Source organism: Bolinopsis microptera, chromosome 6, assembly GCF_026151205.1.
Source record: "Bolinopsis microptera isolate Bmic1 chromosome 6, MBARI_Bmic_1.0, whole genome shotgun sequence".
NCBI classification, from domain to species: domain Eukaryota; kingdom Metazoa; phylum Ctenophora; class Tentaculata; order Lobata; family Bolinopsidae; genus Bolinopsis; species Bolinopsis microptera.
Genome location: NC_087077.1, coordinates 15,009,350 through 15,026,377, shown reverse-complemented (window position 1 = coordinate 15,026,377; position 17,028 = coordinate 15,009,350). Strand labels below are relative to the sequence as shown.

The 17,028-nt window shown below is 36.5% G+C and overlaps 1 protein-coding gene across 10 annotated transcripts in view; it reads right to left on the bottom strand.

Annotated features, from left to right (window-relative positions):
- Positions 1–17,028, bottom strand: part of LOC134816349 (phosphatidylinositol 5-phosphate 4-kinase type-2 alpha-like) — a 110,487-nt gene that overhangs the window by 7,214 nt on the left and 86,245 nt on the right. For 2 of the 10 annotated variants that reach the window (XM_063825154.1, XM_063825155.1), the window contains exons 2-6: positions 4,813–4,911; positions 3,935–3,996; positions 3,332–3,457; positions 2,893–3,051; positions 2,204–2,299 (exon numbers count right to left, since the gene is read on the bottom strand). In XM_063825154.1, coding sequence (XP_063681224.1) covers positions 2,204–2,299; positions 2,893–3,051; positions 3,332–3,457; positions 3,935–3,996; positions 4,813–4,870 — 501 coding nt within the window. In that variant the 5' untranslated portion in view covers positions 4,871–4,911. Of the gene's footprint in view, positions 1–2,203; positions 2,300–2,613; positions 2,662–2,892; positions 3,052–3,331; positions 3,458–3,934; positions 3,997–4,812; positions 4,914–10,750; positions 10,991–15,357; positions 15,405–17,028 lie in introns of those variants that run through there. The other 8 variants (XM_063825157.1, XM_063825159.1, XM_063825160.1 and 5 more) reach the window with 7 other exon arrangements.

Sequence of the window (17,028 nt, the reverse complement as noted above, 5' to 3'; positions counted from 1 at the left end):
AACAGATAAGAGGTTAATAAATTGATAAGAGGGAAATAACTTGACCGGTTAGTCCCAATTACAAGAATGAAGTATACTACATAATACACAGAGTCGTCAGCTGACTGACGACTCAACACTCACTTTCGTACACACAGTGTGTAAAAGTAGTGGGCTTGTGTCTCACTGTACATACCTCTCATACCTCATCATACATTGTTTGTTTAGAAATGGGACCCATTTCTAAAAAACAAAACTTAAAGAAAACCTCAGTAGTGTACAATTGAGGTCAGTTCGTTGATAAATATTAAATAATGGCTGGTACTAAGGTAATTTCGATCAGGCTTACTGTTATAGTTATAATGTTGTTTTAATTTGGATTATGAGATTCACAACGCTAAGATATACACACAAAACATACACATTTAGAGACAGCATAAAGTAAAAAAAGCCACATCTTCTGAAGGCTATCTGGATATTGGTGTACCTCAAGGATCCATTTTAGGACCACTACTGTTCATATTGTATACCAGAGATCTTGAAGAAATTGTCACAAAATATGGTTTCTCGATACATTTGTATGCAGATGACACACAGGTGTACTTTACTTTTGATGTTCACAGTTCTAATCCTGATTTAACAGCTGTGAAAAATTGCTTTCTGGAGATAAAGCAATGGAGGACAGTTAACTTCCTAAAACTGAATGATGAAAAAACAGAGTTCATTGATATAGGACCATATGTCAGCCCAATCCAGACAATGGATTTAGGAGACCTCTCAATCTGCCCTGTTAGCAAGGCCAAGAACCTGGGATTCCTTTTCGATCACCAAATGAATCTGGACTCTCAAATAAATGCTGTCTCCAAAGTATGTTATTTGAATCAAAGGGACTTAGCAAGAATCGGTTCGAAGCTTTCCCATGACCTAAAAGTTCAGCTAGTTCACTCCAATATCCTCTGTTTCATAGACTACTGCAACTCAGTCTATTATGGACTAACAGAAAAGAATCTTCATAAGCTACAAAAGATACAGAACAATGCTGCTAGATTTATCTTTGGTCTTTACGGAAAAAAGATACGTGAACCTATCATGCCTTACCTCAAAAAGCTCCAATTTCTGCCTGTTTGGTTCAGAATTAAGTTCAAAATATCACTTCTGGTCTTCAAGTGTCTTAATAACATAGCCCCTCAGTACTTACAAGGACACGTCAATCTAAGGGAAGTACGAAGACAAAGTTCCAGACTAGATGATGACTTTTATTTGAAATATTTTTGAAAGTTCCTCCTGCTCCTCATTTCAGACGAACAGATGCTGCATTTATGTTTTGTGGACCAAAAATTTGGAATGAACTACCCTACTCAGTGAGATCATTATCATCTGTAGAATGTTTTAAAAATGCCCTAAAGACGTTTTATTTCCAACTAGCTTTTGATAATATTTCTAATATTTGTCCATAATGTCTGAACTGATATGAAAGTGCATAATTTTGGTAACTTCATACAAATATTTGTTCATAAAATCTGAACTGTTTAAAAAGTCCATAATCTTGCTATTTCAACACTAAGTCTCGCTTGAATGACTTTAATGTACATCTTTGTTGGGTATATTTTAATGTCGAAGCGTGTAATAAATGTTAGAATTTATTTATTTATTATTATAATATTCAGCATAATCTCAGGAGCCAGTTTTACCTGACGACACTAAATAACATTCAGGTAATATATTTTACAAGGATTACCGGGACATCAAGTCATCACGCCGCGCGTGAGGAAATTATAACCGATAATTAGATACTGTACAGTGTGTGTGATCAATGATGATGTATTGAGTTTACACAAACTCGAAATGTCTTTAAAGGCAAAGCGGATACAAACTAGTGGATGATCTCAGCCTTACGGGGGATAAATTATCAGAATTCCTTGAGCTTGAGGCTAAAATTAATGGCTGACGTGGATTATTACAGTAAAGAAAATGGCTGCTCGGAAAAAAGGCGGGAAAAAATGGCTTGTGAATGTAGGAAACTGGATAAATTAATAGTACTATTAATTAACTTAGCGAGTTTATTGGTAAGTAAGAGGCTATAAAGATATCTGAGGGTTAAAAAAGAGAGGCTGGACACGACATCACTGCTAGATGTCTGAGTTAAATGTGTGCAGATGATAAGGTCGGCGAGACGGATTGTTAATACTATGTTTATACATTTACATTAATGTTTTCTACATACCTCTTCGCTGTGGAAGATCTTAACGACAAATTTGTTGTCTTTGCTGTAGAAATATTTGTGTCCCCGCTCTTTTTCTTTTAATGCATCCCCTTGTGCCTGTGAGATTTGTTGTTAGCGAATAAAAATTAATATTAAGCTAATTAAGTTAATTCTCAATCATTGAGATAATTATTATTTAATGTAAGCATATGATGAGAAAGTAAGCACAACAATACGACTGTTGTTTCTGCTTTTTCTGTCTTCAATGAATCATCATCGAAAGTTATTTCAGGCTAATAATTTGTTGAGAAAATCACGCTAAAATTAATAGAGTTTGTTAAATTCTGCCTCGCCTTATTTATTTGTAAAAAGCTTTGGCAAACAATTTCGGCAGAAAAAAAATTTAGGCTTGCGTTTAATTTTCATGGTACCGAGGATGCATCAAATAATAGGCTGTTTCGGGAGGGTTGCACTTTACTCTGAAAAATGAACCTTACAGAATGAATAACAACTAAAATTACGTTTTCTGCAAGTCCAATGAAGAAACGAAATTAATCACAGTATTGATAAAAAATGTCTAATATAAGTCTAGCAGCTCTCTTAATAAACTGGTAGATTTAAACGGGGCCGGGGGAGATATATATATATATAGTTTTTGACCAAAAATGGGAAATAAAATAAAACTCTACATTCTTTAAAGGTAAACTCACCTCATAATATGGCTCACAAGAAGATAAAGCCTGATTAAAGAGCGCTTCTTTTACTCCAAACCTATCTCTGAGGTTCTTGAAGACGATGGGGCAGTATTCTTTAAACTTGAACTTTCCAGTCATGTTGTCACTGTTGAAATTGTAATTCTCTATCGATATCTGTGAGGGGGGAAAACTTTTAGATATTTGACATAGTTTACATATTATTATTATTACTATAATACTGTAAAACTGATATTAATACTTATACATAATTATAAAATCTAATCTAACACTTCAACAAGACAAATTAAAATATGGAGCAACATGAATTTACTCTTACAGTTACATGCTAAAATATCAATCTCTGGCAAATTCGGAAGTATCACCTCGATAATAGGTTCTACTAACAATACAGATAAGTGATGATGTAATTAATTAGTAAATTTCGCCCTCTGACCTTGGAAAAAGCCTTGAAGTCAGTGTCGAGAAGGAGAGGAGGTATAGTGCAGTGAGTTAACTGCTCAACACTCTGATGTACTCCCCACATGAACACAGATAACAGTGGGTCCGATGATCTGAACACCTGGGATAATGTGCTGTTAATTGGTTAATTGGACTAATTGGCTAAATATTCAAATATGGATTTGATACTCAATCGGTTTTGGTTTCAGTTATGTTGCCTGAGCAAGAAGATAGATTTTAAAAAAGATCAAAATAGATCAAGAGAAACTGAAATCTCGCTCATAATGTTTGAACTGAGCATCTCCAGAGAGTGCTTGAGGTTACACGAGGTTACATGAGGTTACAAAACAGATATAAATATCGTGACCGAGCTACTTTTTGTATATCATAACTGATTACCGAATTGCCAGCTATTTGATATTAGCTCAAGAACTTTGCATATTTACTTGACAATCTCTAAGACCTTGTCCTACAGTCCTACTCGGCTGTCAAGCTTTACCCTAATTAAATTTACGTCGAGACTCGAGACCTTAAATGGATATAGCTCTCTAATTAACGAATCAGAATTTCACAAAATTAAGTAGATACCAGAACCAACCTTCTTCTTCATTTTGAAGGCTTTCCGCTTCTTCTGTTTCTTGACCTCCGGCATTTCGTCCCCTGAAAAAATGTACCCATTAAATTGAGCCCAGTGAATTCGATATTTTTACGAGAATATGATTATTTATATTTATTATTAATTGATACGACGATGAAGTTTTGGTTTCCCAACTAAACTTGGGTTAACACATCGGATTTAGATAAGGCTACTTTTGAATACTGCAACCAAGAAAGTATTTCCTAAACTCTTCCGGAGAAGGTTACTGCTAGTATGATATCATGGAATGTAACATGGATCATGTTGAGGTATCATTCTGACGAATCGACTCAATAAAAATGTTTAAACTGTTCATGCGTAAGATCACCATATTTGGGTTTCAAAGAACACCAGATGTTAAGATAACTTTTAGTCCCAAAATAAAACAACCGAGCCATTTTAATATCAAAATACCATAAAGAGAACAAAGGCCTACTGTACCCAATGCCCATAACCCATTAAGACGTGCAATCACATTCAGCAAACTTTTAACAGACAATGCCTAATTGTGCGTTAAACATAAACGATTGGAAGAGTGAAATTCTGAGGAATAAAAGTGAAACAAAACACTGCTGCACTGTTCTTCGTGTACAATTAATGTCCCTAATATTCTCTCAACGCCTAGAAGCTAAGAAAACATATAATAATGTAAGAGATATTCTGTCCATAAATTATCACCATAGATTGAAATTACAAATGTCGGCCGAGAGTTAACCACTGTATCCTTAGCAGTATATCAAACATTTAGAGATTTAGGTATGCAGAAAAGTGCGGTTATATTTTGATAGGAGGAAACAGCGAATTGTGCTATGTTGGTGAGCCCACTATTATATGCCTACCATTTCGGACAAATGCGATCTTCTTGATCTTCTTTATCTTCTTCTTTTTCTTCAACATGCTCGCATCTTATGATATACAAATCCAAATTCTTTACATATCTTTTAAGGGGAGGGATGTGGTTATAAGGTACAAGCTTTAATAGAGAAACGACTTAACATCAATCATGAAATAAACCACAGTTTGTTAATCAAAAGTAATTCGTGTCAAATTGTAGATAAGATATTCAATTAAGTAGCTATCTTATCATTAAATAATCAAGAAGGCAAGTAACAAAAAATGTACTTAATTAATCAATTAAATGTCACGCAAATAATCGAATGTTTTCATCGAAATGTCGAAACTATAAATTTACAACAGTTACCAAACTTAATATACAAACATTCAAGAATTGCAGAATTACGCATAGTGGATACGAATTAACATATCTAATTGTCAAATTCAATATAAGTTCTTAACGGACAGTGGACACGCCCAACAATGCGGAGTTAGATTTATGTACGTAGAAAAAAATCTGACTTGAGAAATGAAGGATAATTAACTAGACCAGACGCACTGTCCAGGTCACCAAATAAAAGATAAGATAAATTGGTGCAACACTACACGTGTCCTAGATAAAAACGACGGGACGAGAAAAGACTAGAATAAACCAGGGCAAAATAAGTTAAAGCAAGACGCACTACAGCGAAGGGGCGAGAAGAGAAGGTAATAAACCACTGGCAGCAAATAAGTTAAAAAGAGTAATAGTACAAGATGCTAGAAATAGCAAGGCTAAAGTAGGAAGTGTGGACAATTGTTGATTGTTGAAGAAGGAGCGCCGCTGGAGACGAGAGGAAATTAAGGCATCTAGAAACCGGGACAATGGCTCAATACAATAACCCTATAAGATCACATTTATAATATAAGCATGCAGCACCAACGAGCCCGGCTCATGTTTCAAGATAAGACAAGGCCGATACAGTATATACTTGTGCACTTCATCACCCAATAAAATCACATCGTTAACACCACGTGCAAAAAACAGCCAATCAAGAGGCTGTATTTAAGTCAGGTGATAAAATTTGACCAATGGGAGGGATCCATTTCGTGACACGTGGGCGGGCTGAAGTGATCACGTGCGGGTAATATAGTGTTGTTGCCGACATGTGTCACGGTGCTGATATATAATGAACTTTGTTACTCGTGAACTTGGCGGAACTTCGTGCTAATTTGTTCTGAAATATTTGAAGATCTGTCACATTAAGTTTATTGAAATGCGGGTTTGGTTCAATGTGAAGTGTTGGTCTGAGATGTCTCGCTCAATACTACAATAACGGGCAATATTGTGCACCGCGTTCGGGCTAGAGACAGACCGGCAGATGATAATATGTGAGTGGTAGATAATATGTGAGCGGCGTGAAATACGTTAACGGACACATATTATCATATTTGATGGCCTGTTTTTAAGTATTCCAACAAAACTGAAAATATGTGACATATGTGGAAGGAAGGTGACAATATAATAAAGTTGGTTACTTGCGGGGATGTCGGAAATATTTGTTTTGACACATGACACTAATTCGTGAATGTGATTCTTGCTGCTGGAAGCTCATTGGTTAACTAGTAAGCAACTGAGAGTAATCTAAAATAAGTTTGCGGAGGGACAAGATAACTTATCAACTGGTTGCAATTAAACATTTGCGCACCACCACACTCATTCAACGTAAATCTTACTACCGGCCATGGTACCACAGAAAATCAAGAAAAGTGGATTTTACTTTTCACTCCTTATATGGTATTATTACCCCCGCCTGTCATGGATATTTTAGATTCAAGTGGAGGTCAGTGAGGCAATCACCTCCCTTCTGATGTTACAGTGGGCGGTTCCCTCTCTAATTTAACTAATAGCCGTTTAAGAAAGTTCACAATCAGCCAAGATCGGGTTATTAAATAAAGGAACAGATTAAAAGTTCCATTATGTTATGGCTCCGAAAATATTTACAGCTCTCCACCCTCCTGGATCAGATGTGTAACCACATACCAGGTCTTGAGGTCTTGGAATGTGCAATACTGAATGAAAATGATGCGGAAGGAAATACAAAATGAAATAAACTCGGTGTATTGATCAAGTAAAAAATAGAAAAAAGCAGAACTATTCACAGCGAGAAAATAATCAATATCAACTCTTCAACAGAAATCATAAATTAAATACGAAGCTGATCATGATCCTTCAGAAGTATTAAAACAAAATATTAAATTTAAAACGATCGGTCCTAAAAAAACATCTTAATATGCAAGCCAGGACTAAGATCGACGTCAAACGTGACGACAAGAGAAAATCGGCCCAATTTAGCACAAGCACGACTTTAGATTCTAACAAAGACTGATACAATGAAGCGACTGATTGATATATTGATGGTATTTAAAGATGAAGAATAATTGGTAAGAACAGCCTCTCTACCGAATAATGGTGTTGCGTACAGCCGGGCCACAACTGAAACAGCGACGACAGTCATACGCAAGGCAGTTGTCCGAAATAAAGCATAATTAAATATATAATATGTACACTGTATAAGGCGGAATTAAATGTAAAATTGAGCAGAGTAACTGGAGTTGTATACACGGAACCCTGGCCACGCTGTGCAAGAGAACTATACAACTCAGAGAGAGAGAGAGAGAGAGAGAGAGAGAGAGAGAGAGAGAGAGAGAGAGAGAGAGTGAGTCGGAGTGAAGCCATGGAGTATCACACTCTATCTTGAGGGGGGGGTCTCCTGTTTTCCTACTTTTTATTCAAAACATCAGAACCTCCCCCGGAGAGAATAGCTAAATATACTGGCAGTCTGGCTGACAAACACGGGTCTGTCAATATTGATTTGTTAAATATAATGTGTAGGCATGACGACAAGCAAAATGGAACATTCTGGAAGGTAAGAAAATTATACGTTTTAACTGAGGATGGGTTTTATTACTAAAGCTTGTCAACCCTGTTCAGTTGGAGTATTGACTCTTGTTGAAAGGTCTAGGTATATATAATGCTTACTATAATTCAGGAAAACATCACACCGCTAATGTATCGATGTACACATCACGTAGCCGCGTGATAACTTATAAACGTTTAAAGATTTCTACACGAATATTGCGTAATATATAAATCCGGCCGAACATACAAGGGCAGCAGGCTCCTACCGTGACAAAACGTTGCGCAAAGGACTGGGTAGTGGGTATATACTAAAATGTAGACTATAAACGGTTAGGCAACAAAATGTAAGCAAAAATGAGATCGCTTATCAAAGATTCCGCACAAAAGACAAATTAACATAATCCTACTAAAAAGGTCAAACCGAGAGCAATCTAAAAAGACAAGGAAAGTCATCAAGAGGTGAGCGAAGGAGGGAGGAATGACAAAGAGAGCCCGGAGAAGAGCTATTAACTGCATGAAAGCGGGGCTTGAGTAGCTGCGGGTACCCACTACCCAGGTTAGATCTTTATAAAGATACATATTTTTTTTACTGCAGTGTGAATATGATAGGGGGAGTGGGGTGGTGTTGGAAGTCATGTGAGGAACACGTGGTAAGAACAGGAACGAGAGGGAGGAGCAATTAACGAACTTCGAATTTTCAGTTGGCTAAAAAGGGTAAGTCAATTTGGAAATGGTAGAAGGGCGACGGCAAACGGAAAATTGAACAAACAATTCGATAATTTGATTGGTTGCTGGGTTGAGCCGCAAGCTGATTGGTTGATCACTGTCACGTGTCAAAACAAACTGTTACTACCGTTAGTTTTCGAGTTTACCAGCATACGGTGCATTCGCAGAATTTAACGGAAGAGAAAAGGAAAACGACTTAGCAATCTCCTCTTAGCAATCTCCGCCTACGCACGGAGGAATGACGTTGCCTCAAGTTCAAGACGGAGAAATAGCAATTAAAGCAAATCTTCAAAGAGAAGCAGTCAAAATACTGTCACCACACAGTATACCGTATTATAACTGAAGATTGTGAAACTCTTGTGTTAGAGCTGGCCGGGCAGTGAATACGGAATGTAGACTACTGTAAATGAAGTAAATTGACTGTTGAATAATTGGACTAAAGTCAAATTGCAAACATTAAAAAATTTGGCAGGGAATTGAGCATCATAAATGAGCGTGAAACCACTTTTTTTTGAAAATCCAGACTAGAAGCAATTGATGTTAATCGAGATATTGGGCCAACCCATTAAAATTAGATATTAATATAGAAAAGCTTTTAAACGCGTACAAACAACTTAATTGAGGTATATTAAACTTAAATTTAATGTAATAATCTATAACACGTAGAATTCATAACATGAGGGCATAACACAACAAAACGTATGACATAATTAAGATAAACCCGAAGGACTAATTGCCAATTGTTGACACGCTGTAATGCGAGAAAAAACATCTACATTATCATATTATATGCAAACCCGAGGAATCTATTTATAGCCACTGAAAATTATCCGCATGGTGAGCAACGTATCTAGCTTCATATAAAGATATAACCAAGGAATACACATAATATATAATTAAATAATGCAAACCAATGCAGCAACGGAATCCAGTAATGCAGGATATGTCGGGGAGGGGGGAGGGGGGGGGGGTGGACTTAGTACCTGATCCCCCCGGATATGTATCCACAAAGTACTAAAGCAATTTGTAACGTGGCGAGGTTTTCTGACGGGAGAGCAGGTCAAACGTGCACAAATCTATCTTTATCGAGAAAAATCAAATAGTAACAGGCCTGATCAGACTTCCATTATGCCTATTATATTTTAAATGTTGGAGGAAAATCAGAGGTCACGCGATCAGCTTTGTGTCATCTGATTGGCTGGCTGGGAAGCGGGTGTTTTGTGGTTGGTTGATATCAGCAGACGGGAGTTTTAATACAGCGCCCGACTGCACTAAATGTACTAATTGCAAGAACAATGCCAAACCGTTGTCATGACAACATCTTTAATTAATCACGTGGCCTTAATTCGCTTGGAAAATCATCGGAATTGTGATAAGAACACTCTCGTTGCAAGATCCAGATGACAGAAGGAAATTACACGAACTTGGAAGAGAGAATTATTCCTCTGTCATATGATGGCCGAATTTGGTTTAATGAATTGCATAAATGATGTTCTGTCCAATAAAGCTGGCATGTCAATAGGAACATTTCCTGAGAACAAGTATCATGAATGGAACCAGGTTAATGGATATTCCCCGTTTTACTTAATTCGTCACGGTAAAAGCATTTATAATTACATGCACACAGACCGGATGTAAGGAGTAAATAACATGCACACAGACCGGTTGTAAGGAGTAAATAACATGCACACATACCGGATGTAAGGAGTAAATAGCATGCACACAGACCGGATGTAAGGAGTAAATAACATGCACACAGACCGGTTGTAAGGAGTAAAGAATATGCACACAGACCGGATGTTAGGAGTATATAACATGTACACAGACCGGATGTAAGGAGTAAATAACATGCACACAGACCGGATGTAAGGAGTAAATAACATGCACACATACCGGATGTAAGGAGTAAATAATATGCACACAGACCGGATGTAAGGAGTAGATAAGTATAACATGCACACCGACCGATGCGAATGTAAGGAGTAAATAACATGTACACAGACCGGATGTACAGAGTAACTGTATATGACATGCACGGTGCACACAGACCGGATATAGGGAGTAAATGACATATTGTGTAGAGACCATAATATTATATCTGCAGTAAATGACTGGCTGCCAGACCTTGGGTCAGGAGTGGCACATAGGCCAAAAAGCCAGGGGTATCATGTTACCGCTACATAGCCAAATGTAACATTACGTCGCGTCGCTTTGTCAGGTTTTACTAAATCCATAGTTTTCAAAGTGATATCTAAATTTATTTCTAAAAATTAACAGTGTATAAGCTTGTATTACTGATTTCCGTGTTTTCTTACCTTTTTTGCCCTTGATACCGCTGAAAACTTTCCTTCTAAAGCTAGATTTCTTGCCCCCATTGGTACTTGATGATGAAGAGGGTTCATGTGAACCCATAGTGAGTGAAATCAGTTGCACAGGTGTGATGAGTGAAGCCGAGTAGAGTAGAGGTGAGTAGTGACGGTGAGAAGGAGTGAAAAGGGTGAGTAGTGAGTCCTCTAGTTGTACCAGGGATGAGTATGACTTGTGCTGTACATGACCTGATGAAGAATAAAATGTGAGATTAACTGAAAATGTGATCACTGTTTTGGAGAAGTTTGATAACTGAACTGATATGAACTGCAAGTTAAACACGACTCAAAATCAGGATACCAAACTCGTGGCTGTCGTCTCCAGACGAATAACAAATAAAAAATTCTGTACGTAACTGCTGGTCAACTACTAGAATCTAGGAGATTAATGATCAAAATCTAACAAATGGTATAAAAATTAACGTATTAAGTTTGATCTTGACGGCAGACTAACTATCTCTATTAAAATATAAAACCAGATTCGAACGAACTTGCCAAGTCAAACGTCATGGAAATTCCTGTTGTGGTTACTAATTAGAAAAGACTAATTTTCAAAAGATCGTGTACACCACGCATGTAGATCGCGAGTAATTACTAATTAGTCTTCAGTTAGCCTATTATACAGAACCACGGTCGGACTTAATTTCTGCAACACAGCTCTGATTTTCAGCTCTGTGGTTTGTAAAACATTTAGATCTTATATTTTGGAATAATTGTTGCGGTAATTAATAAGAATCAGAGCTCAGTCAGATCAGATAGGAAACAAGCCAATTAGAGCTCAATTAGATTTTCTAAACAAACCATTTAGACTAATCAACAAGGAATGAAGCCAATTTTCTAATTCATCACTTACAAGGACGGTAACTAGAAAAAACTCGCACAGCTATAAGTAAAGAACGACAAACAATGTGCCGGATATAATTGTGTTGTGGGATGTCATCAACAAACCGCTACAATCTTACCAGGCTTCCTAACCTGTTTAGTGCAACTTATATTTATAACTTTGAATAAAAGTTATCATACTGGCACTACTACTAGTAGTAGTAGTGCTGTTACTCTCCTCTTGAGTCAGTTACAGTAACAGTGCGAGACACCAGGATGAGCCGGTAAAGCCACACAGGGCCCCGCTCTCTCCTGTATTTCCGTCTGATGCCCTGCGTCATACTTCCTTTAAACCCGACGGGAAGTACAACCATCCAAAGTGTGCTCCGTCACCGAGTCTCTTTATCGGTGGAACTGTTTCCGGATACTGTATGGGTAACAAACAATACTTCACTTCTTATCTGAATTCCGGGGTTTACTCCCAAGGGAACCAACACATACAAGTAACACGGCTACAGAGTTCAACAGCATAATGCAACAGGGTGTTTGGTAATATTACGCTGGGAACCGCTGCCGCCGCCGCCACCGCCACCGCCATGAGTCGCCGCCAGTATTATTATCTAGTTACTACAAAGTACACGGTGGCAAGGTTTATAGTGTCAGACACAACATTGTAAAAGGAGTGACACGCTGACAACAACGTGGGAGCTCAAGTTGAACAGTGAACAACGTGTTTTAAGAACGAATTTTGAAAGGCTAATCTTTAGAACAGCAATGTGGTAAAACTAATACAGTGAATAGTCTGGGATGCAATTATTAAACACACGACTCACTCTGTACAATAAAGGATATAGGCTTGAACGTGGCACTCAATCGTCTGCCCAGTATGGAGGTTATCGCTCCAGCTTCCAGACAACTCATTTCAAACGCAAGATTAAATTTTCAAACGCAAAGTGCAAATTCGAGGATAAATGCAATAAACTCTTTTCACGGAAAGCACATTTTAATTTTGGTAAAATGTAGCGATCAAAAGAAATAAAATGGCGGGATGTCCAATCTGGCGGAAAATTAGACGGAATTACGTGACGCGATTTGAGTAAATGACTGTTCTACAGCTACCACATCGTAATCACATGAAAATAAATAGGATCGTTAATGGCATTCTTAGCTCGACACTTTTAGACTCAAGACAACTGAAATGTGGCCAGCTTGGCATAATTCACATCGGAAATCTGTCCAATTATATTACTGATTATTAATGATTATTGAGTGTTGATTGGTCAGTTATCTTATTTGATCTGTTTGAAGTGAATAAATAAAGCTGTATCTATATCGGCGTTTATACTCACTTAACAAAATGAACCAAGCTCTAGTCTTCAGCAATTCAATCAAACAAATATCAAATTGATTAAATCGATCGTATTAGTAATTAATGGACTTGAAGTAATAATCTGTTATTTATAATCTCAATCTACACCGAACACAGCTACAGGCTAAAGCAAGAGTTAACACGGGGTGTACCTGTAAACGATTCACAACAAACTAAACAGAACAAGCACACGTTAAATTAAGTAACTCTGTTAAATAGCAGCCTAAATACATATAGCAAACTTGCATCATTCCTACCCTTGAATGAGATTTCATCACATTTTTGTAATGTTGTAGCTCAGTTCGATGAATGACGCGCCTGCTACGTAGTTGTTTTGATGTTACTTTAAGGATGACGTACGTTCACCAAAATAGAAGCGATAATACTTACAGGGACAGACGACGTCTCGTGCGAGAGAGATAAAAGTCATATTTACTGATCTTAAGAGATGGGTATTTTGATGTTCTGCTACGTATAGTTGAGTTAACGTCACAAAAGAATTTGAAATCATTAAAAAGAAAGATGCATTCGTAAGAAAAGATAGGAAAAGAATGATATAGGATAATTATACCAATACCATAAAATCCTTGCCACAAATATTAACGAACAAACAATAATGAAAGGTTGACAGTGCTAATTTAATAAATCAGTTTATACATTATACAAGTGTAAGCTTATTTCATTGTATGTCAACTGCCAAATTGTAATTATCAAATCTTAATAAGACGAAACAACTTTGCTTAAAAAGCACAGTACATGAGTACATACCCACATTTAATTAATCTAATGTCGAATAACTTCCGAAACTCCTTAAAGTGTGGCGCCGAAGTCCGTATAAGATTATGCCTTATTTTGGACCAAATTAGAACTTAACCAACTTAAAAGTCTTGCATTCAGCTACCTCGAGCATTACATGTATGTAATATAATATATTAGAATGCCCGTGGCCACAGGTCAGAAAACAAAGAGAATCCTTCGAATTATAAAGTAGAATATAATATCATGAAGTAGAATATATTATACATATTATATAATATTGCTCAACTATCCTATTAAAATATTACACGGTTATTAATAGTGCAATATCTTCAGTGGTCTGGAAATTTACTGTCACGCCGTAGAGAACAGTGCACCTTACGGAGGAATAAAACAGGAACAAAACTACAGAGGAGACAAATGTAATGACGGTCGCAAGGGGGTAATTGGGAAAGTGTCAGTAGCGACTAGCGAGATTGGCAGATAAAGCTCCTCAGATCACTGTGATACAAGGAAAGCAAGTGTACACTCTGGTGAGAGCGGTGAGATTGTGTGAAATATCTTTAACATTCTCTAACAGCCATGACATAATGCTGGTCTGTGGTTTTATGTGTGTTGGCACTCAGGAATCGGGCGTTCGCGTTAGGTCATGTCATTCTGATCATTCTAGGCATACAGTTGCGATCATTATATATAGATTCACTGTCATTAAAGTGATATAGGAGTTTTGGGAAAGAAGATTATAGCCTTCGGATAAATTAATTCGTTCTCAAAGAAGTGTTATCCGTAGTCCCAGGACATTTCAAGCCAAGAAAGACGTGTGCGTTTTATTGGCGATTTTGGAAGGTTCTAGAGACTTAACATGGGTGCAAAACGTAATAGTTTATGTAAATTGTAGAAACAATGATGCAATGAGGAAATTGGGAGATTAGGTTTGGCCACGATACGGCCTCTATTCGGCCACTTACGTTCATATATTTTAAATTCGGACAATTTTACATTAATCTAGTGCTAATTTGTGCATAATTTTATTTTTTGGAGACATTTGATTGAAGACATCACATTTGAGATTTGATTAATGGAGACTTTAAATTTGTGATCAGAAAGGTGTAATCAAAATATATTTAAATTCTGATAGTTATACAATTTCATTTACAACCAAATTAATTTAAGTCTGAATTAAACCTGATACAGAATGTCAGTAAATAAAATTATGCACAATTTATAGGCCGTATAGTGGCTGTATCGTTGCTTTATAGAGGCCGTATCGTGGCCAAACCTAATCTCCCAATGATGTAATGAAGGTCCTAAAATGTATACTTTTCGAAAAAAAATGGAACACATGAAAATCACTACTTTTTGTCATTAATTTTTCGGAAATAACACAGAGAGAAGGCCATTTAGGGACATCATTGCTTCGTAAGTTTTCCATAAATCTAGTAATAACGACCTTGCACTTAGTGACTTAGGGCCAACACTTCTAAGCATTATGGTAAACAGTATTGTTATCAGTGGTACCAGATATTGACAGGCATGCAATTATGACAAAACAATAACTAAGTTTCTGATTATCTACATTTCATGTAAAGTGTAAATATGAAGAACATACCTTTTAAAGATGTTGACCTAGGAGATTTGTTGGCTTCCTTATGGACCCTATTGTAAAGTAGATTGTTAGTAGATTGAAAGAATGATAAAGACAGCATTGAAACGCAAATTTATATTAGTGTACAATTGTATAAGACGTGATTTTGTATAAATCACAGTTTGACTACCAAAAAATGAAAGGGCACTACAGCTATTTTAATTCTGACACTTATAAATGACCTTAAATTTTCAGATATGTTTTAGGGATCATTTAAAGGAAAACAAATTTTAGGAAAACAAATTTAAATTTTGGTATTTATTAATAACAATCAAAACATATCATATCATAAAAATAAAGCCACGCGTTGGTTGACTGCCTCAGTAAGGTGAATAATTTAAGCTTGAAGGTGCCCTGCACATTTACAGAACCTTATGCGGCAATCACATATTCATGAGGACCTGTGAGCGCCAAAATTAATTTAAAGTTTCTAAAAATCATACATCATTAAAGAGATTATTAAGATGTAATTTTAAGATAGGCCCTTACAAAACTATTATTTGATTTTGCAAATCTTGGACCTCGTTTATACGATTTTTTCCATCCACCACTTTAAAAAGTTAATGATGGTTATGAATGGACAGTAGTGAAAAGAGGAATTTTGGAGCTCTAAATATGTTGTCTGTCCTTCCTTCCTTCCACCACACTTCGTCGTAGCGGAAATCTTATCCAATGTGAATGTTTGACTACAAATTAAATGATTGATTATAAGTGCACAGCGAATATTGTAGACACTGAATGCATCAAAACTTCTCATGGTATTAGAACAGCTGAAACATCTCTTTGATTCGAAAGCTTGAAATGAGGCTGCAATGATAATCTTGCAATTTGATAAAATTTGATTACAGGCCATATAAAATTATGAATGTTTCAAAACTAAGTATGTGTGGTAAAATCAAAATAAATCATATCGATTAGACATTAATTATTAATCTCATGGACGTGTTCAAACCTGGTTGGTGGTTTTGTTACATTTTTCCCACTCTTTACTTCTGGGCCCCCAGATTGAAATCTGTAACATTTTAAGAAAAACTGAAACTACTGACAAAAACTAGACCCTTTGACTGAGGGCACCCTTGAATCAGAATTTTTGTAACATATTCAGGTCCTGAGATATAGCAGTTTAGTTGGGGGCCCTGGATATTGAATTTTGTAACACATTTCTATGCTACACTTTTTCAATGAGTTTTTAGAAAAGCTTCTTGATAGTTTTTCAAGTTCAGACCAGTTTTTCTAGGTCACAAAGGGTTCCATCAACCATATTCTTGACCAAATTTTGTACTTGGGCCCAAAACATTGAATTCTGTAACATATTTATGTTTTCACTGCCAGGGTCATATCTGGAATATTCAATATATTTTTGTATTGGTAACATGGTTTTTAGATTCTCATACAAAATTCTGAAGCAATCCTTATTCATATAATTTGATAAAATGGCTGCGGAACTTGAATTATGTAACATTAGAAAGTAAGTGTATAGAGTATGTACCCTAGTGTGAGGGGTGTTAGGTAAGCTTTATTATAGTTTTTGAAGTTCAGACCAGTTTTTCCAGGTCACAAAGGGTTCTATCAACCATATTCTTGACCAAATTTTGTACTTGGGCCCAAAACATTGAATTTTGTAACATATTTATG